The following is a 22,479-nucleotide window of genomic DNA, read 5'->3' as shown; positions in this document are numbered from 1 at the left end:
GGTGAGTTTTTATGTAACAACCTGAGTTAATTGTTGTTCCATGTTCCAGGAATTCAGTATGGATAAGACCATCTCTATCCCAAAAAATTGCTTACATGACTTTCCCAGGCCAAGGTTATGATTCAATTTTTTTTCTTTGTGGCGAGTCTTTGTGTCGATCTTCCATAGACTGACGTTTCTTTTTGGGTTCATACGGTTCATCTGCATTAACGATGCTGTGGAGAAAAGCTTCACCTTTAGTCTCATAATGCGACAGAAGTTGGTGGCAAATTTCATTTGATTCATTTCATTCTTTCATTTATGAGCATCTGGGGAACCCACTGAACACAAATGTGCTGATAATCAAGTAAAGCAATAATGTCACCCATCCACTCTTTCTCTGAGTGATGTGCCAATTCTCCCGAATCAATGTGTTGACTTCCTTGTGAAACTCAACTGTTGCTGACAGGTTGTCCAACTTTTTATTTGTCGCACAAACCCATTGTTCCATCTTTGCATCTGTTAACCCAGTGGAGCACAGTGCAAATATCACCACCTCCATTACCATAAACCACTTGCAGACTTTGCTGAATTTCCACAAGAGGAACACCTTCTGCTGTCAGTAATTCAATGACAGTGAATTGCTTAAAACATAGTGATGAGCTTCCATCACACAGTGGCTTAAGGCCAAATCATATTTAGATCACAATAAATGCACTACATAATGACAACTCTGATTGCCCTACTACACATTCTTAGCTTTGAGGAGGCTTTGGATAATTGTGAGAATTATGTCCAATCCCAAATAGGAAAACATGGGGATGTTACCCAAGTATTCACAGTCTTTGCCATGAAGCTCAGACTTGAGCTCATGTGCTTCTTGTTTCCACTGATCATCCTTGAGATGTTTCTATAGCTTAACTGGAGTCCACCTGGGGTAAATTCAGTTGATTGGACATGATTTGGAAAGACACACACCTGTCTACATTTAAGGTCACACAGCTGACAGTGAATGTCAGAGCACAAACCAAGCATGAAGTTAAAGGAATTGTCTGTAAACCTCCGAGACAGGAGTGTCTTAAGGCACAAATGTGGAGGAGATTACAGAAACATTTTTACAGCTTTGAAGGTCCCAGTGAGCACAGTGGCCTCCATCATATGTAAATGGAAGACATTCAGATCCACCAGGACTCTTCCTGGAGCTGGCGGCTCGTCTAAACTGAGTGATCAGGAGAGAAGGACATTAGTGGAGGTGACCAAGAACCCAATGTTCACTCTGTCAGAGCGCCAGCATTCCTCTACAGAAAGAAGAACCTTCCAGAAGGACAATCATCTCTGCAGGAATCCACCAGGCCTGTGTGGTAGAGTGGCCAGACGGAAGCCACTCCTTAGTAAAAAGCCTCGTTTACACATAGACAGTAAGAGCTCCCGGAAGCGTCCCGGAAGAGTTTTTGGCCGTCTTAAGGATCAAACGCCGTTGTTAACGCCGGCACTAGGGGGCGTAGCTTAGTTCCGGGAATCGTCGAAAAAATTATTCAACATGTCGAATAATTCCGGGAGCGCTCCCGGAAAATTCGCGTGATGACGGAGACAACGCGAACAACGGCGTTTGATACTTTTTAATCGCCGTTTCATTCTGCCCCTTCCTGTAGTGCCGCAGTTTACACCGCCATAATTGGCGGCCGGCGTTGTATTCCTAACCAACAGCGTGTAAAACGGCGATAGAGCCCACATCGGCGTCCTCAAGGGCGTTTTAACCGGACAGAGGCAGACAAAACGGCGGCGCTAGCGGACAGTACGCCGTTCTAAACGCCACCTCCTGGTTAACGGCGTTCCAAACGGCCGATAGGCGGCGGTCAGTATAAAAACGCTAGCGCGCTGCATACAGGCCTCTCACTCGCAGCCAGCTCCAGATATTTTTGCAGAGAAGCTCCAGTATGCCTCCTAAAAGAAAACTGGCAGCGGCAAGGACTTACCAAGAGGTCTGGTTCAGAAGCAGAGGGGAGGCCTGTGGTGGAGACGGAGCAACATGTTGAGGAGGGGGAAAAGGAAGGAGAAGAAAAGGCTGAGAATGATCTCCCTCCCCCTGCAGTGACAGAGGCATGTATCCCTGCTGCTTCAGCCTATTATACTCTGGGGGCGGTGCCTATATGCAGAAGTTCCTGGAGTAACGCAGGATTTGCCTGGATAAAACCAGCGGTACACAGGGCATTATCGGCGGCAGCAGAACACCGCTGTTCTCACGCGCGTCTTAACCTGCGATTGTAAAGGATAGAACTGGGTATTAACCCCCGTTGCCTGATGTGTGCCGGAAGCTACGGCATCAAAACGCCGCTTTAGTCAGCGGATTTAGCGGCGTTTTATCCGCGTATTTGCGGCTAGTACGGCGGTCAAAACGCCGGCGAAATGCTCCGCTCCTTTCCACCGTGAAAACAACCGGAACTACCGCAAACTTCGGTCTACGTACTACCCGCTGACAAAACCGTCTATGTGTAAACGGGGCTAAAGGCTCATGGCAGCCCACCTGGAGTTTGCCAAAAGGCACCTGAAGGACTCTCAGACCCCGAGAAACAAAATTCTCTGGTCTGATGAGACAAAGATTGAACTTGTTGGCGTGAATGCCATGTGTCATGTTTGGAGGACACCAGGCACCACAGTGAAGCATGGTGGAGGCAGCATCATGATGTGGGGATGTTTTTCAGTGGCAGGAACTGGGAGACTAGTCAGGATTGAGGGAAAGATGAATGCAGTAATGTAAAGAGACATCCTGGATGAAAACCTGCTCCAGAGTGCTCTTGACCTCAGACTGGGGTGACAGTCTGACTACTCTTAGCTTCATAGTGGAGTAGAGCAGAGAAGGATTTTCTTTCACCAAATCCTTGCATCTCAGATGTACCTTCTAGCAATTTGTAGCTCAACTTTCAGGTCTTCTTTTTAAGAAAATCCTCCTCTATAACACTTCATCATGAAGATGGATAACTGGTGATACAAAATGCAAAGCTTGCATTGTGCATAATTTCTCCAATCACAGCCACGTAAGCCTATAACTTCTTCTGGGTTGTGTAGGTGTCTTGGTGACTTTCCTCACTCTTCTATTTCTTGCACAGTCACTCAGTTTTTGAGAACTGTCTACTCCATGCAGATTTACCATAGAATGCTATATTGTTTGTATTCCTTCATAATCGATGTAAATAAAGTCCAAAACATATTCAGTGGCAGCTTTACCATCAGAGAGCCTTGTCCACAACTACCACAAAAGACTCCAAGCTGTCATTGATGTTAAAGGGGGCAATGCACCATATTAAGAATTGTGTAAACTTTTGATCATGTTCATTTGGGTGGTTTCTGTTGTCAGTATGATCTGAAAAGAGTAAACACTGTTGTTTGCCAATAAATGGCTTCACCCAATCACTAACCTTCGGCTGCTCCTTTGTTTGCACTCGGGGTCGCCACAGCAAATCCAAGGTGGATCTGCATGTTAAATTGGGTCTCTGAAAAATGGCGAACAAGGGTATGTAAACTTTTGAGCACAACTGTATATAAATAAATATAATTGAACTGAAACAGATGTCTAAGCTCAGTAAAGTAATAAAACATATGTACATTTAAAAGATGTAGTAACTCAACAAAAATATAAACGCAACACTTTTGGTTTTGCTCCCATTTTGTATGAGATGAACTCAAAGATCTAAAACTTTTTCCACATACACAATATCACCATTTCCCTCAAATTTTGTTCACAAACCAGTCTAAATCTGTGATAGTGAGCACTTCTCCTTTGCTGAGATAATCCATCCCACCTCACAGGTGTGCCATACCAAGATGCTGATTAGACACCATGATTAGTGCACAGGTGTGCCTTAGACTGCCCACAATAAAAGGCCACTCTGAAAGGTGCAGTTTTATCACACAGCACAATGCCACAGATGTCGCAAGATTTGAGGGAGCGTGCAATTGGCATGCTGACAGCAGGAATGTCAACCAGAGCTGTTGCTTGTGTATTGAATGTTCATGTCTCTACCATAAGCCGTCTCCAAAGGCGTTTCAGAGAATTTGGCAGTACATCCAACCAGCCTCACAACCGCAGACCACGTGTAACCACACCAGCCCAGGACCTCCATATCCAGCATGTTCACCTCCAAGATCGTCTGAGACCAGCCACTCGGACAGCTGCTGAAACAATCGGTTTGCATAACCAAAGAATTTCTGCACAAACTGTCAGAAACCGTCTCAGGGAAGCTCATCTGCATGCTCGTCGTCCTCATCGGGGTCTCGACCTGACTCCAGTTCGTCGTCATAACCGACTTGAGTGGGCAAATGCTCACATTCGCTGGCGTTTGGCACGTTGGAGAGGTGTTCTCTTCACAGATGATGCGAAGGAGATGTGTTGCACTGCATGAGGCAAATGGTGGTCACACCAGATACTGAGTGGTATCCCCTCCCAATAAAACAAAACTGCACCTTTCAGAGTGGCCTTTTATTGTGGGCAGTCTAAGGCACACCTGTGCACTAATCATGGTGTCTAATCAGCATCTTGGTATGGCACACCTGTGAGGTGGGATGGATTATCACAGCAAAGGAGAAGTGCTCACTATCACAGATTTAGACTGGTTTGTGAACAATATTTGAGCAGGGGTGGTGGCCAAGTGGTTAATGCGCTTGGTTTCAGTTCAGAAGGTTCCGGGTTCAAATCCCACCCCTGCCACATTTCTCCATGTAATGTGGAGTTGCGTCAGGAAGGGCATCCGGCGTAAAACTTGTGCCAATTCAACATGCAGATCCACTTTGGATTTGCTGTGGCGACCCCGAGTGCAAACAAGGGAGCAGCCGAAGGGACTTACTGTGGACAATATTTGAGGGAAATGGTGATATTGTGTATGTGGAAAAAGTTTTAGATCTTTGAGTTCATCTCATACAAAATGGGAGCAAAACCAAAAGTGTTGCGTTTATATTTTTGTTGAGTATATTAAAAGGTCATTAGGTACAAATGGCTGAATGCCTTTATTTTACTTGTTAGGTCATGGAATGTTGTTGTGCTTGTTTCTCAGAAGTTCCAAAGCAGTTGGAGTGTCTGTGAATGTGGATCATACCTGACATGTTTTTGGCAAGCAGTTTTAGCTGTTTGCTTTCAGAGGAATTTCATGATCAGTGCTCTTGCATAACTTACTCTGTATGTATGTGCGTGACAACATTTCACATTATTCCAGTCATGATGATGGATGTACAACTGAGTACATAATATAATTGTACATACGTAAAAAATACATACATGACGCAAGAAAGTGAAAACACGTATTTCCATTGTGGTCCATTTAAAATAATAATATTAATAATACCGATAATAATACTGTAGTAAAAATAATGCTAATATTAATAGCGCGTATATGATAACAAGAACCTACAACCCCAATTCCAATGAAGTTGGGACGTTGTGTGAAATGTAAATAAAAACAGAATACAATGATTTGCAAATCGTCTTCAACCTATATTCAATTGAATACACCACAAAGACAAGATATTTAATATTCAAACTGATACGTTTGAACATTACATTACATTAGTAACACACAACGCCGTCATGGTTTAAAATCCTGCAGGGCAGCAACGTCCCCTTGTTCACAACAGCACATGTCTAGGCCCGTTTGAAGTTCACCAGTGACCATCTGGATGATCCAGGGGAGGCATGGGAGATGGTCATGTGGTCAGATGAGACCAAAATAGAGGTTTTTGGTATCAGCTCCACTTACCATGCTTGGAGGATGAGAACAACCCCAAGAACACTGCCCCAGCTGTGAAGCATGGGGGTGGAAACATAATTTTTGGGGGTGTTTTTCTGCAGAGGGGACAGGACGACTGCACTGTATTGAAGGGAGGATGGACGGGGTCATATATCATGAGATTTTGGCAAACAACCTCCTTTTCTCAGTAAGAGCATTGAAGATGGGCCGTGGCTGAGTCTTCCAGCATGACAATGACCCGAAACACACAGCCAGGGCAACTAAGGAGTGGCACCGTAAGAAGCATTTCAAGGTCCGGGAGTGGCCTAGACAGTCTCCAGACGTGAACTCAATAGAAAATCTTTGGAGGGAGCTGAAACTCAAAACCTGAAAGATCTGGAGAAGATCTGTATGGAGGAATGGACCAAAATCCCTGCTGCAGTGTGCAAACTTGGACAAGAACTACAGGAAACATCTGACCTCTGTAACTGCAAACAAAGCTTTCTGTACCAAATATTAAGGTCTGTTTTTCTATTGTATCAAATACTTATTTCATGCAATAAAATGAAAATTAATAATTTAAGAATCATACAATGTGATTTTTTTTTTTTTGTTTTAAGATTCTGTCTCTCACAGTTGAAGTGTACAATTACAGACCTCTCCATTCTTTGTAGGTGGGAAAACTTGCAAAGTGGACAATGGACCAAATACTTACTTGCCTGTGTGTGTGTGTGTGTGTGTGTGTGTGTGTGTGTGTGTGTGTGTGTGTGTGTGTGTGTGTATATATATATATATATATATATATATATATACGAGGTCTCTTAGATAATAAACCGACCCTTTTATTTTTTTTTTAACTATATGGATTTGAATGACATGCGATTACACCAATCATGCTTGAACCCTCGTGCGCATGCGTGAGTTTTTTCACGCGTGTCGGTGACGTCATTTCCCTGTGGGCAGGCCTTGAGTGAGATGTGGTCCTGCCCTCTCGGCTGAATTCCTTTGTTTCACACGCTGCTCGAGACGGCGCGCGTTGCTTTATCAAAATTTTTTCTGGACCTGTGAGGAATATCCGAGTGGACACTATTCGAGAAATTAAGCTGGTTTTCTGTGAAAAGTTTAACGGCTGATGAGAGATTATGGGGTGTTTCTGTCGGTGTAAGGACTTCCCACGGAGCGGGACGTCCTGCAGCGCTTCCAGGCGCTGTCGTCGGCCTGTTTCGAGCTGAAAACATCCTAATTTAAGGCTTAATTCACCCAGGACATCGTGAGAGAACAGAGAAGATTCAGAAGAGGCCGGCATGAGGAATTTATGCGGACATTCCACTGTTTAAGGACATTTTTTTAATGAAAGACGTACGCGCAAATTCGCCGAGTCGTTTCCGTGACGACTCGGCAAATCTGTGTGCGCCGCGACAGGAAAAACACCTCCGTGTTGAAAACCATTTGTAGAATTCAGGCGGCTTTTAATGGCTTTCAACAAGTGAGTAACTGAGAAATTGTTTAACAGCTTGGGCATGTTCCAACTTGCCCGTTAAGATTTCCAACGGAGGTGTTTTTCCTGCCGCGACCCCCCGCGGTCGGGTCCAGCCCGACATGCGACTCTGCCCGCATGTTCTTTCATTACAAAATGACCGTTAACAATGGAATGTCCGAATAAACTCCTCATGCCGACTTCTTCTGAAAGTTCTCTGTTCTCTGACGACTTACTGCGTCAACAGAGCCTGAAATGTGGAAGTTTTCAACTTGAAACGGCGAGACGCTGCCGCCTCGAAGCGCAGATCGCCGTCAGGCGCCGTGGACCGTCCTTAAAGCGACACTACCAGACCAAAATCTCTCATCAGCCGTTAAAATTTTTACCGAAAACCAGCTGAATTTATTGAATGGTGTCCACTCAGTTGTGCCTTACAGTTTTGAAAAAAATTTTATCAAACAAAGCAACAGTCTCTGAGCCATTCCTAAACAATGAAAAAAATCGACGAGCGGGTGGACGACTCCTCACTCAAAGACTGCCCACAGGCGAATGACGTAACCGACAGGCGTGAAAAAACTCTCGCATGCCCACGAGGGTTCAAGCATGTCTGATGTAATCACACGTGATTCAAATCCATATGGTTTTTGAAAAAAATAATAAGGTCGGATACTTTTCTAATAGACCTCGTATATATATAATATGCACCTCCTGACAGATGGGTGCATCATATTAAAAAGAAACCTTTGCATGTGTGTGGAATAAGTGATTTTTTTTTATCACTCTGCTGCTGTTCTTCTCTTTGTCTTAAAGCAAGGGCTTTGGAAAAAAGTGCACACATAAGAGTTTAGAAATTATTTTATTTTATTTTATTGTATTTTTAGGGGAAACTGCATGACTCTTTACCAATGAGGTAATGTTAAAAAAAAAAAATTCTGTCACAGTTTCCTTGGGCCATCATAAAATGTTAACTATGTATTCCAGGATTGAGGGAAAGATGAATGCAGTAATGTAAGGAGACATCCTGGATGAAAGAGACATCCTGGATGAAAACCTGCTCCAGAGTGCTCTTGACCTCAGACTGGGGTGACAGTCTGACTACTCTTAGCTTCATAGTGGAGTAGAGCAGAGAAGGTTTTTCTTTCACCAAATCCAGGCTTGCATCTCAGATGTACCTTCTAGCAATTTGTAGCTCAACTTTCAGGTCTTCTTTTTAACAAAAATCTCCTCTATACCACTTCATCATGAAGATGGATAACTGGTGATACAAAATGCAAAGCTTGCATTGTGCATAATTTCTCCAATCACAGCCACATAAGCCTATAACTTCTTCTGGGTTGTGTAGGTGTCTTGGTGACTTTCCTCACTCTTCTATTTCTTGCACAGTCACTCGAACTGTCTACTCCATGCAGATTTACCATAGAGTGCCATATTGTTTGTATTTCTTCATAATCGATGTAAATAAAGTCCAAAACATATTCAGTGGCAGCTTTACCATCAGAGAGCCTTGTCCACAACTACCACAAAAGACTCCAAGCTGTCATTGATGTTAAAGGGGGCAATGCACCGTATTAAGAACTGTGTAAACTTTTGATCAAGTTCATTTGGGTGGTTTCTGTTGTCAGTATGATCTGAAAAGAGTAAACACTGTTGTTTGCCAATAAATGGCTTCACCCAATCACTAACCTTCAGCTGCTCCCTTGTTTGCACACGGGGTCGCCACAGCAAATCCAAGGTGGATCTGCATGTTGAATTGGGTCTCTGAAAAATGGCGAACAAAAAAAAAAAATCCGCCAGGGTATTTAAACTTTTGAGCACAACTGTATATAAATAAATATAATTGAACTGAAACAGATGTCTAAGCTCAGTAAAGTAATAAAACATATGTACATTTAAAAGACGTAGTAACTATTAAAAGATCATTAGGTACAAATGGCTGAATGCCTTTATTTTACTTGTTAGGTGTGCAGCCAGTACATTCTGAGTGCCGGTCCCAAGCCCGGATAAATGAGGAGGGTTGCGTCAGGAAGGGCATCCAGCGTAAAACAAGCCAACCGGACTATGCAGACTCAGAATCGAATTCCCATACCGGATCGGTCGGCCCGGGTTAACAACGTCCGCCACTGGTGCTATTGCCCAACAGGGTGCCGGTGGAAATTGGGCTACTGCTGAGCGAAGACGACAAAGAAGAGGAGGAAAACGTTGCCATGAACAGCGGGAGAAGAAGAAAACTAGAAGGGTGGAAATGAGAGTGGGGAATATTGGTAGTATGACTGGTAAAGGGAGAGAGCTGGCTGATATGATGGAGAGGAGAAAGGTAGACATATTGTGTGTGTAAGAGACCAAGTGGAAGGGAAGTAAGAGCAGGAGCATCGCCGGTGGGTACAAGTTGTTGTACCATGGTGAGGACAGGAAGAGAAATGGTGTTGGGGTCATTTTAAAGGAAGAGTATGTTAAAAGTGTGTTGGAGGTTAAGCGAGTGTCTGACAGGGTGATGAGTGTGAAGTTGGAAATTGAAGGGGTGATGATGAATATCATCAGTGCATATGCCCCACAGGTTGGTTGTGAGATGAAGGAGAAAGGCCTGCAGTCCAGACCTGTTGCCCATTGAAAATGTGTGGCGCATTATGAAGCGCAAAATATGACAACGGAGACCCCGGACTGTTGAACAACTAACGTTGTACATCAAGCAAGAATGAGGAAAAAATTCCACCTACAAAGCTTCAACAATTAGTGTCCTCAGTTCCCAAACGCTTATTGAGTGTTGTTAGAAGGAAAGGTGAAGTAACACAGTGGTAAACATACCACTGTCCCAGCTTTTTTGAAACGTGTTGCACGCATCCATTTCAAAATGAGCAAATATTTGCACAAAAACAATAAAGTTTATAATTTTGCACATTAAATATCTTGACTTTGTGGTGTATTCGATTGAATATAGGTTGAAGAGGATTTGCAAATCGTATTCTGTTTTTATTTACCTTTTACACAACGTCCCAACTTCATTGGAATTGGTGTTGTAAATAATTTAGAAATATATTAAGACAGTAAATTAACATAACATAATTACGTATGTCAAGCGGGTTGCGTGTTACTGACTCACTGTCATCCTACATACGGAAAATATCTCTGCTTCCTCTGTCTTTTCTTCCATCTTCTCTGCTTAAGACACTCTTAGGCTTCTTAAAAGTCCTCCTCCTTCGTCTTACCAGTTTGGCACCTTAGGAGCTCTCTTAAGGCATAAGGTGCTTTGCGGACTGCTTTCATCTTACCAAGGGAAAATTCTAAAAAATGTCTAAGAATTTGTGGAATTCCAAGATTTTTCTTCGAATAACATCGCTTGGAGCTATTTTTAGCCTTAGGCTGCTTTGTGGATAAGGGTCCAGCTGGTTTCAGATTTGTGGATCTGGTTACACACACACACACACACACACACACACACACACACACACACACACACACACACACACACACACACACACACACACACACACACACACACACACACACACACACACAGGTGTTTGTATTCACATTTGTGGATCTGGTTACACACACACAATTTTTTTTTTTTTTTTTACATATTTGTGGATTGAAATACACATTTGCAAATACTTATGCTACAATAATGGCCCCATACAAGTGCTTCTAATTTTAGATAGGCAGAAACACCAATGGTTGCTGAAGACAACAAACAGGCAACAGTTTTCACTTGTGGTACTAGCAACATTTAACTTAACTCACTCATGATAACGGCAACATGAGACTTAACTAAACTGACTATAGGGTGTCAAAAGATTTACCCAAAAGTACTCTGAAATATGAATAACAGGAAATGGTTTTACTGGGAAATAATGGTGTTTTTCTCATTTCAGGAACCCTAAAGTTTGTTCTGCAAGACATTAATGTCCAGGGCACGTATGCACGAAGCAGCCTAAGGCTAAAAATAGCTCCTAGTGATGTTATTCTAAGAAAAATCTTAGAATTTCTTGTATTCTTAGACATTTCTTAGAATTTTCCCTTGGTAAGATGAAAGTTGTCCGCAAAGCACCTTAGGCCTTAAGAGGGCTCCTAAGATGCCAACCTGGTAAGAGTAGTGAGAAGGACTTTTAAGAAGCCTAGTGTCTTAAGCAGACAAGCTAGTGGAAAAGACAGAGAGGAAGCAGAGATATTCTCCGTAGAATGACAGTGAGTCAGTAACACACTACCTGCTTGATCTACATAATTATTTGATGTTAATTTTCTGTCTTAATGTATTTTCAAATTGTTTAGGTTCTTATCATCACATTCACACATTAATATTATTATTATTATTATTATTATTATTATTATTATTGACATTTTATTTTATTATTACTACTATTTTATCATTAGATTTTTAAATGGACAACAATAGAAATAACTGTTTTCACTTTCTTGTGTCATGCATGCAATTTTAACGTGTTTACAATTATAGTATGTACTTACATTGAACTTATTAATAAACTCACTCACCCACACACACTTTTAATATGAAGATAATCGGCATGTGAATGAGATATGTTCAAACATCTTCAAGCTGTGTAATAATAAATTTTTTGGTGAGCTGCGCGAAATAACGAAAGACAAGTGACAGCTTTTGTCTTTTTGTCACTCTGCCACTAGAAGGTGCTCTTATTTTTCAGATAAAACAACACAGGGATGGCATCAAACACGATACACTTTTCACTTATGGTGACAACATGGTGACACTTAACTCACTAAACCAATTGAACTACAAAACACAATAAATCAACAACACTCACAGCATTTTTTAAACTAACATGAACCACAATAGCAACATTTAAAACCCCAAAACCCAGAACTCCCATAATGCATTGCAGCATAAGAATTTACAGGTTTAGTGACCAGCCCGGCGATCGCTCCAATTTAATTTTGCTGAGTATCATCATCATGACATTAAATTATTTTCACAATTACGCGTTTCTTAATGCAGTTATATGATTGGATGATGTTACTGTTCATTCATATGTAGGAGCGCAGAGTGCATTTATTTTTTAGTTTCCCCTTCCCTTTCAATGACAACCATTGAAAGGACAACCATTTTACAGGACCATGTCATACCTAGCAACGGGGTCAACCCCGCCTCCTCACTAAGATAGAAGTTTTTGTCAACTCCTTGCCCAGAGTTGCTCTCAGACACCTCTTGGGTCTCTCTTAGGCAGGGAGTCCTTGCCAGGATATTTTAGGCCAAGTTAGGAGCTCTTTGAGAGGATTTTTAGATGCACCGAGCATACCAGCCCAGGAAAAATGCCGCACTTGACCTTAATTTAGGTATACGCGTATGACCTAAATATGGTTTCTGCTGCTAGTCTCAGCGAATGGCAAGGAGTCTTGAATTTGCTAGGTGGTTTTCTGGAAAACTGGAGAAGGATAATTGGGTTCTTAGGAAACTTCAGATGAGGAGTTTACATTAATTATGTGGTGTAAAAGATAAAGCGTTAAAACGTCTCAAAGGAAATACTGAACTAAAAACTGCACTGGGAAGAAAAATTACATGCTTCGGCCACATTTTCAAACACAAAATCTCTGATAATACTGATTGTTTTTTTCTGTGCTGTCAAAATACGTATATTTGGCTACATTTTTTTGAGACACACTGTAAACCAATTCAACAACAAAAACAAAATCAATCAATAATACTAACAACACTGTTAAACTAACACAAACTACAATAACAACATTTAAAAACCCCAAACTGCAAACTCCCATAGTGCATTGCAGCACAACGTCTATTGTATACTGGTTAGCTAAAATTTCTAATTTCAAACAAACACATCCACACCTTCAGTCAATTATGTATATTTCTATAGATAGATAGATAGATAGATAGATAGATAGATAGATGTAGTTGGTGTTACCTCAGCAGATCCAGGATACACTGTCATTCATCTCTTTTGGACGTGCCTTCGAACATTCGCTTTATACTGTCTAATATTCTTGGTAACTTCTGTTGAACGTACTCTGATGTGCTTTTTGGTTTCTATAATGTATGTAACTCTAAAAAGAAAGAATTTTATCTCATAAATTTTCATAATATTCATAAATGTAAATTTTCAGGAATAAAGCCCCTGTTTAAACTCTACTTGTTTGAATTACATTACAAAGATTTGATTCAATCATCATCAAACCCTAAAGCTGTGAAGACTCTTCATATTCTAAATTATTATAAGTGCTGACAGATTATCTATTTTATATTTATTCATTTTATGTTTTTTCTTTATTCGTGTATTGACCCCTGGCATACCTTTGTACTTTTGTACTTTGTGCAATTTTTAAATAAAAACAAACAAACAAACAAATAAATAATTAAAAAATCTACGCCCTCTGTCGGTGGGCGGTGGAAGTTAATAAACAGAGCAGAAAGCGTGGAGATCGTGAAAAAAAAAATGTTTGGGAGTCCCTCTTGCCTCACTAAACCCCGCCTGCTGGTGGGCGTGGCTGAGTGATGCTGCCGCCCCTCCCTCCTGCCTGTGCTCTCCTTCACGCGCTGTCACGGCAGCGGGTCCACACTGTCCGCTTCTTCTGTTCGGCAGACATGGAGCTGGAGGAGCCCACGGTCACGGAGCTGTCATTCAGCGCCGTGCTGTAGCCGAGCAGCAGCAGGAGGAGGCTTTTTGTCGTCAGTGTCAGTGTTATTACTGAGGTGGGAGGACCGCAGCAGGAGACCACACAATCGTGACAGCGGAGGCCGTTTGTGGACATCGAGCGGCTTTTTTTGTGTCCTCTATCATGGCGAGCGACTCTCCAGCTCGGAGTCTGGACGAAATCGACCTGTCCGCTTTAAGGGTGAGATTTGTTTTTCTCTATTGTATTTTACTTATTTATTTTATTTTGTGTGAAATGAAGCGGTGTAGCGTTTCTCCTCATGCACCTGACAGCGCTCCGCGCGACCACACTGTGTCAAATAATGAGTCAAATTCACCTTAAAGCACCTGTCAGCTGAGTTGGAATGTCTCACAGACAGGCAGGCTGATCTTCATCGCTGTCTGTGTCCTTTTCACTGAGAATTCAAAAGAGCTGTCACTTTGGGTCAGACACCAGTGGAATTCATCCGATCATGCTTCGTTTACACTAACGTTTGAAGTGACATCCGTCTGATTTTTTTGAAACATCAACACAACAGTGCATTAAAACAGTGCAGAAAAATCAATAGCAACAGCAGTCAAGTGGATTATAAGTATTATTTAATTAATTAAAATGTTACATAAAACAATTTAAAATACCTTAACTATAGACCAGAGAGGGTAGAGGGAGAGGGTGAAATGTAAAGCTGTATGATCTTTCATATTTTGAACAACTGACATATTTACCTGGGGGGGATTCCACAGTGAATATTTGTTTTCCTTCTTACACTGTCTACAGGAGGAAGTGTGTGTGCATTGCATGAAGTTTCGAGATTAGTTGTGACCTGCTTGGTTTAATGTGCCTTTCCCGTAGTGCGCACGCCATATCCATAAGATATCTTGTAAATCATTTCAGTGACATCAATTAGTTTGCGTGTACATGAAAAAAAAAAACTGGCTGCCGCTGCGGTTTCTTTACGGAACCTGGGAGAGGTCACTTAAAGTGATATTTTTTTCTCACCATGATAATTCGTGCGCACATTTTCCTTTAATTGAGCCCACAAATTAATAAAACGTGCGCACATTTTCCTTTCGTTCAAAATGAAGTCCATAATATGACCTAAATTGTCATCCTCACGACAGGAGACGCTTCGCCCTCAGCATCCTTTTTAATGTGCTTAAACTCCAGATGATGTCATGCTGGGTAGCTGGCGTTCTCTGTATGTCCTTGTGCGCCCAAACCATGATGGTATACCTTGACCGGATCCATTTCTAATGGGGAAATGTATCCCACTGTCTGCTGGTTTGTTGACTAATAGCCAACATTTATGTGTCTGGACAATATTGAATAACTGAGTGCACGTTTTACAAATTGTGGCCACGTTTAAGTAGATCGTGCCCTTGTTTCACTCAAATGATGCTTAAAAAATGCGCACAATATCATAAAATGAGCGCACAATATAATAAAACGTGCGCACAGTATCATAAAACAAGCACACGATATAATAAAATGAGCGCACAATATAATAAACGAGTGCACAATATCATAAAACATGGGCATAATATCATAAAACGAGCGCACAATATAATAAAATGAGCGCAAAATATAATAAAACATGCGTGCAATATCGTAAAATGTGCGCACATTCTGTCCACATGCAAAACATTTTGCGATGACACTTCCAGGGCTCCGTAGTTCCTCGCTTTCTCTCCCTTCAAACTCTGCCATAATTGTGTTATAAACCAGTCACCATTTGTTTTATTATACATCTGTGTAGTTAATAAATAAAATAATCTTCACGGACGATTCGTTCGCACATGCACGTACAAAAAAAACTGTCTGCTGCTGCTGCTGCTGCTGCTGCTCTCCCCTCAAACTCTCCCCAGAAAGGAAGAGTCTGACGCATCAGAGAAGGAGTTTTAAGGTTGATATAAGACTGACTTTTGGTTGTGCAAGTGACTTTTTTTTGGTCCAAGTAATTTTTTTGTTACTAGCACCAGTGCAAGTAGGTTAAAAAATGTATTTCGACCCCTGTCACTAATATGGAATATCTGGCTTTTGATGCAGTTTCTACACTGTATAAGCTTGTGGCAGTACATGTATTGCACAAAGATAAATGGAACATTCCACATGGGAGAAGAAAAAAAATCAGATTCAGGTCATTTTAGTTGATATCAGAACCACATTGCTATTCGCCCAAATCTCCAATTAGCAAAAATAAAACAATATGTTAGTTATGGTATGATCACACTACTAACAAAATATGAAATATTTTTATATTTTGCATACAAGAGGGAAAAACAACAAAAAATTCAGATGAAGTTTTTTGTATTCATTATGTAAATGTTACCTGTGTGGTGCTGGACAGACTCCCCCTCCCCCACTCCAAGAAACGAGAGAAATACAAAGTTAAGTCCTTCCAGTTGTTAATGGGAATGCAACCATATGAAAGTGGCACTATTAAATTCAAAGGGTAAGAAATCAGATCAGGCACATTCACAATTCTTAGGAGAAATCAGATCTTTCTTACATGTGCAGAAGGAAAAAAAATCAGATTGTTACTTCAAGTGGGAATATAAATGAATGTTATGCTGTTCTACATATGATTTCCTTTTGATCTCTTGCAAAATGACACCTGTGAACATGATCAAATTGGGTGCTGGTCACTTGCACCCCCCCCCCCCCCCCCCACACACACACACAAACAAACAAACAAACAAAACCCCACAACAAAAGAAAACAAATATAAGTCATTTCACAAGATGAGGGAAATGTAACCATATGCAGGTGCCTTGAATAAAAAAACAAACAAAAAAACAAATCTTATCTTTATCTTTATTTATTTATTTGACAGGGACAATGCAATCAAACATAGTTACAAAACAAAGTTTGCAGCTGATGCAATGCACACAGAGTATAGCTACTGCTAGTTTTCAACTCCCGTCCCAGGTTGAGCTTTTCTACACTAACAAGACTGATTATGACACTCCTCAGAGGAGATCAGATCTGGGTTATAGCTTACTTCAAACATGAATGTAAATGTAGTCTGTACATTTCAATGTCTGATTTGCCTCTTATTACTCATGTTGTGACTGTTGAGAGAACGAGATCCGACCAAAAATAAAAGCCATGCCAAAAATATAACACTCAGATCACTTCATTGGGTCATGTGAATGCAGTCAAAGGCGCTGCCGATACTCCACAGGCTTCTGATTGTATGTGAGAGGCTATTCCTTTTTGTTTGTATTGCCATTTATGAAGCTCTTTGTTGTCACCTGCTGTGTGTTGAGTTGGTGTTTGTAGAGTCAGTGCAGCATGCGCTGCTGCAGGTCTGAAGCCACTTCTTCTACATGCAGACACACAACCAGTCTATGTGTGTGTGTGTGTGTGTGTGTGTGTGGGGTAATCTGTGTTTTTACTTTGCTGCACATGTGTGGGTGTGTGCACACAAGGATGAGATGCTGTGCGTGAGGAAAAACAAAAAACAAAGGCTTTGGCTAAAGAACTGCTTGCTGCTCAACGAGCAACACAACCACATCAAACGGATGCACAATGCAGTTGTTGTCTGCGTGTCTACCTGCTCTGCTGTCTGCTTCACTGTGTCTGCACGCCTTTCTTAGAACCCATATTTAGTCTGTCTTTGCTTGTTTGTCTCTGTTTTGCTCTACGTCTGTACCTCTGTCTATTTGGATGCTGTTTTTCCTTTTTCCATCAGTTTTTTGCTTGCTTTTTTTTCCTATACCCAGCATCTTGTCTGTCCGACTGGATGCGCCTCCCTGCCTGTCAGGCGGCCGGTCTGTCTCTCATTGTTTGCTCTCCCTGTGCACGTCCCTGCATGCAGGAGGAACGCTGGACACAGGAGTTGTCAGTGAAGTGTCGATGACAAACATTACTTCTGAGGCTCATGTCTGTATGCAGCGTTGTTTCGTTAGTGCAGAGAATAAATATTAGAGGTGGAATGGAAAAGGGAACATGAAAAAGGAGGAAGATTGTGCACGAGGAGTCTGTGTGTGCATGTCCTGAGTCATGATGTCAACCTGACTGTGAATCACAACCACCAGCCACACACACACACACACACACACACACACACACACACACACACACACACACACACACACACACACACACACACACACACACACACACACACACACACACACACACACACACACACACAGGGCTCCAGACTGTCTTGTTTCAGTAGGAGCATTATAGCCCCTTCCTGAAAATTTAAAGTAGCACAACGAGAACATTTAGGGGTGCAAACCATAAATCATCCTGCAGCATAGTTATTCACATTTTCATCCATTTTAATGATAAAAGATTTAGTAATAAATGAGATCCCTCTGTTATTTCTATCAGAAACATTGTTTTTTTGGTGATCACAGTTAATATGTGAAAAACAGTCACATGGAAAACGAGACACTAATTGGACCCTTAATTGGAATAAGCGGTTATATAGCAATACCTCCCACAACGTCATGAATCTGGTCACGTGGGTTTGTTGACTAGCGTGGTTGGCGTCGTTGTAGGTTAGCTTGCTTTCATGGTACTATCTAGGTTTTTGAGTGTAGTCAGAGACCGCCGAATCGCTTCCTTAACTTGAACACGCCATATTTTCTCTCTTTTGTGGTATCAGTTTACATGCATTCTTGCCTGCCACATCAATGTGCGTGCTTGTGACATCAGTGTTTGTAAACAAGCAGTATCAGTATAAAAAAATGAACACTTCCATGTTTCAACCATAGACTGTGTAGGGCATTTCCATGTGACTTGCGGTATAGTTTGTGGTCACTTTTCAAGTTATTTTTGTGTACCTCCCATGCATATACATTTCTTGTGTGCATGTGCCAGTTGACACAAGATGTGAAATGTCATAAACCAAAAGTAAGATAAATCTTGAATTAGTCTTTTAATTAGTTCCAATTACAGTGTGACTTGCGTTAACACCAAAAGTCCTTTGTTTCCTGAAAAAAGTTATTTTATACCTAGAAAACTGAAAACCCAAAGGAAACACTGTAAAAACATCTTGCCTAATTTTCCCATTCACCATAGAAATGCCCTATATATAATATATACTGGACAAAGCCTGAGTGACATCACCCATTGGTTTTCTGTACAGACCTGGAACAGCCGATATGAAGCCCATGTCTGGGTGTTGCCATGTTAGCAGCTGTATGATAAAGTCATTAATGCATAAAAGGGTGGCCCGTACGTGGCTCCGTGTCTGACAAAAGACACCTGATCACATCCCTCTCTTAGGGTACAAGCCACCTAACCTGGGTTTGGGTGTTTATTAAATCATATTTTTAGAGACTGCGCGGTTGTTCTCCTACCGGCTTACTTTGTTGTGGTCATTGAGAGTTATGAGCTGTACATTTTCTCAGTAATTGTACACTAAGTGGACCTAACGGTTGACAATACCATCAGCTGCTATAGGTGCTAATGTTGTTAGCATACAATGCCAAATTTCACTCAGTGTCAATATTGCTACAGAGACATCTTAAGTGATCCTTTGGGATATTTCACCACACAACAAGCTGTATTATTCCAGGTGTTTGTAATAAAACACTCCAATCAAACAGGCTGACAGCCTCCACTACCAGCTGCATCGAACGGACTCTGAGCTAAAGATGAGACATGGAGTAAGAAGAGACACGGAGATGTTGGGCTCAGCCGCTGTCACTCAAAGCTGCCACGCCCTCAAATTTACAGAACTTTATGGCTTAAAACATCTTTAACTAAGCGGTTAGAAAAAAATTCACTCCCTGTCAGATCTCTCAAGTTCAGATATGCTCGAGGAGTTATTTTCCGCCAAATCTTGTGTTGCAGGTCATAGCGGTGGAATATCATGCATTAGCATGAGAGCGTGACAACATATTGAGTCTCACGCCAAGTGCACGAGAACTGATAGGACTGTTTTAAAGTGAATGAGTGAGACTTCAGAGCTCTGCCCTGTACACTTGTCATGGAGGAGGAAACTATCTATAGAGACCAAAACAGTTGTTTTTTTGTTTGTTTTTTTGTACCAGGGTGTAAACATGTTTATTTCTGCTCTAAAGTTGTACATTTTAACACTGAGTCCTATGGGAAAGTGCTCTGTTTTGGAGCCAGCCTCACGTGGCCAGTCAAGGAACTGCACTTCTGCATAGACTTCATTTCATGAGGTCTCAGGCTGCTGCTTGATTTAAACTTAGATTGTTTGACAGTTTAACTAGAGTTCCTGGTCATATTTTAATGAAGATTAATCTATTATGAAACCATGGCTTTAATAAAGGCTAGCTTTTTTCAGCACTTTAAATTCTGTCATTCTCATTGCAGAGGATAATTTAAACAAAAATCATCTGCTTTAAATTCAGGATTATTGTTGTTATAGAGGTGGTATTCATTTTTAAACTCATTTAGTTTTTGTTTTTGTCTTTAAAAAAATTAAAATCTTACACATTTTTAAAATCAGCTTTTTTATGAGTTGAAACTTTATTGATAATTACAAGAGTAAAAAATGTGACAGAGGTGTGCACCTGGCTGACGCACACTGAACACACTCACAGATGAGAAATGGGCCACTTGATGTCCATACTTCACTGCGGGTAAACAATATCGTAATTGTGGGTAGAAATTTCTGACCGATGGCAGACAATGTGCATTTTTTCTGACTGGTTCTGCTCTCTGTTCACACAGAGCAGCAAACACTGTGATGGAGCCAAAAGCTCTGCCCACTGCTCGTGAACATTTGGTTGCAGTCTGGTAACAATACAAGCAGCACTGACCTTGGTGGCCACCAGAACAAGGTTTTAACCACATCTGTTCCCAATTTCCATTATGCATGTGATGAGATTATTCCCTGCAACAAGCCCAGACATGCCCAGGAGGTGACAGACTGGATCTGGGATAGTGTATAAGCAGAATAAACTTGCTATTTGTGATGAAATTTGATTGAACCAAATTTAAATAGTTTGTCCTTGTTATAAGTTTCTTTATAAGGTGATTTTGATGAGTTTGTCAGACACCTTCACACTTGCACGAATTTGATCCCCGCACTGCCGCGCAAGTCATCGTGCCAGTGCATCCTGCTTTGTCCCGCTGGACGCCATGCTATATAAAAAAATCATTTTGTAGCCGATAACGCATTTGCTGTCAGAACCTGGCTGATGAAACCTTTTTTCTCATCGCTCCCAGAATCACAGAAAAATTATCGACAGCTGTAGGTTGTCTCATGCGTGTCATGTGGTGGAGAACACATTTGGAAACTTGTCTCAAAGGTAATCTTTATAATATATATTGTATTGGATTGGTAAAAGTTGCATTTTCATCCCTTCATATGAATTAGATAATGTATCTGTAAAGTTAGGTTTGTTACAGATGTAACATTTTGTCATAATTTCAAATTCAAGTTCAGATGTGCTGCGTGAAGTGACACACAGTGGTTTTGAATAAGTTGCACAATGTTCATGACTAGTTCAAGACATTAATGCATGCCAGAAGTTTTGAACATTTCAAAATTTTCTTTGTGCACTGGCACGCAGTCGTGCACAGTTTACAGCAGTTTACGACGAGTTTACTTATTGGCACATTAGATTGTGTACCAGTGGTGCGGGGATCAAATTTTCGCAAGTGTCAAGATGTTTGTCAAGAAGTGTCAAGCGACACCAGCAACCATTGTCAGTTGTCTTCCGGGGGCCAGAGCAGGCGACATCGAAGGACATTTGAAATTGCTGGCTAAGGCTAAGCGTAAATTTGGTAAGATTGTAATTCACGTCGGCAGTAATGACACTCGGTTACGCCAATCGGAGGTCACTAAAATTAACATTAAATCGGTGTGTAACTTTGCAAAAACAATGTCGGACTCTGTTGTTTTCTCTGGGCCCCTCCCCAATCGGACCGGGAGTGACATGTTTAGCCGCATGTTCTCCCTGAATTGCTGGCTGTCTGAGTGGTGTCCAAAAAATGAGGTGGGCTTCATTGATAATTGGCAAAGCTTCTGGGGAAAACCTGGTCTTGTTAGGAGAGACGGCATCCATCCCACTTTAGATGGAGCAGTTCTCATTTCTAGAAATCTGGCCAATTTTCTTGGATCCTCCAAACTGTGACTGTCCAGCGTTGGGACCAGGAGGCAGAGCTGTGGTCTTATACACCTCTCTGCGGCTTCTCTCCCCCTGCCGTCCCCTCATTGCCCCATCCCCGTGGAGACGGTGCCTGCTCCCAGACCACCAATAACCAGCAAAAATCTATTTAAGCATAAAAATTCAAAAAGAAAAAATAATATAGCACCTTCAATTGCACCACAGACTAAAACAGTTAAATGTGGTCTATTAAACATTAGGTCTCTCTCTTCTAAGTCCCTGTTGGTAAATGATATAATAATTGATCAACGTATTGATTTATTCTGCCTAACAGAAACCTGGTTACAGCAGGATGAATATGTTAGTTTAAATGAGTCAACACCCCCGAGTCACACTAACTGTCAGAATGCTTGTAGCACGGGCCGTGGCGGAGGATTAGCAGCAATCTTCCATTCCAGCTTATTAATTAATCAAAAACCTAGACAGAGCTTTAATTCATTTGAAAGCTTGTCTCTTAGTCTTGTCCATCCAAATTGGAAGTCCCAAAAACCAGTTTTATTTGTTATTATCTATCGTCCACCTGGTCGTTACTGTGAGTTTCTCTGTGAATTTTCAGACCTTTTGTCTGACTTAGTGCTTA

The 22,479-nt window shown here is 41.4% G+C and overlaps 1 protein-coding gene and 2 long non-coding RNA genes across 3 annotated transcripts in view; 1 reads left to right on the top strand and 2 right to left on the bottom strand.

Annotated features, from left to right (window-relative positions):
- Positions 1 to 3,067: 3,067 nt before the first annotated feature.
- LOC117500972 lies at positions 3,068 to 7,675 on the bottom strand. Its single transcript, XR_004557903.1, has 3 exons — positions 7,664 to 7,675; positions 5,727 to 5,730; positions 3,068 to 3,395 (listed from the first exon to the last, which is right to left on the bottom strand). It is a non-coding gene; the product is annotated as an uncharacterized LOC117500972 (long non-coding RNA).
- A 2,843-nt stretch (positions 7,676 to 10,518) lies between these two features.
- LOC117532269 lies at positions 10,519 to 21,151 on the bottom strand. Its single transcript, XR_004566829.1, has 3 exons — positions 20,785 to 21,151; positions 17,383 to 17,384; positions 10,519 to 10,530 (listed from the first exon to the last, which is right to left on the bottom strand). It is a non-coding gene; the product is annotated as an uncharacterized LOC117532269 (long non-coding RNA).
- tnika (TRAF2 and NCK interacting kinase a) overlaps positions 13,698 to 22,479 on the top strand; it is a 158,415-nt gene continuing 149,633 nt past the window's right edge. Inside the window, 1 exon segment of the mRNA XM_034195583.1 lies at positions 13,698 to 13,995. Within this exon segment, the coding sequence (XP_034051474.1) occupies positions 13,939 to 13,995 (57 nt within the window). The 5' untranslated portion in view covers positions 13,698 to 13,938.

The sequence above is a fragment of the Thalassophryne amazonica genome, chromosome 19 (assembly GCF_902500255.1).
Source record: "Thalassophryne amazonica chromosome 19, fThaAma1.1, whole genome shotgun sequence".
Classification (NCBI taxonomy): Eukaryota; Metazoa; Chordata; class Actinopteri; order Batrachoidiformes; family Batrachoididae; genus Thalassophryne; species Thalassophryne amazonica.
This window is presented reverse-complemented; position numbering and strand designations above follow the sequence as displayed.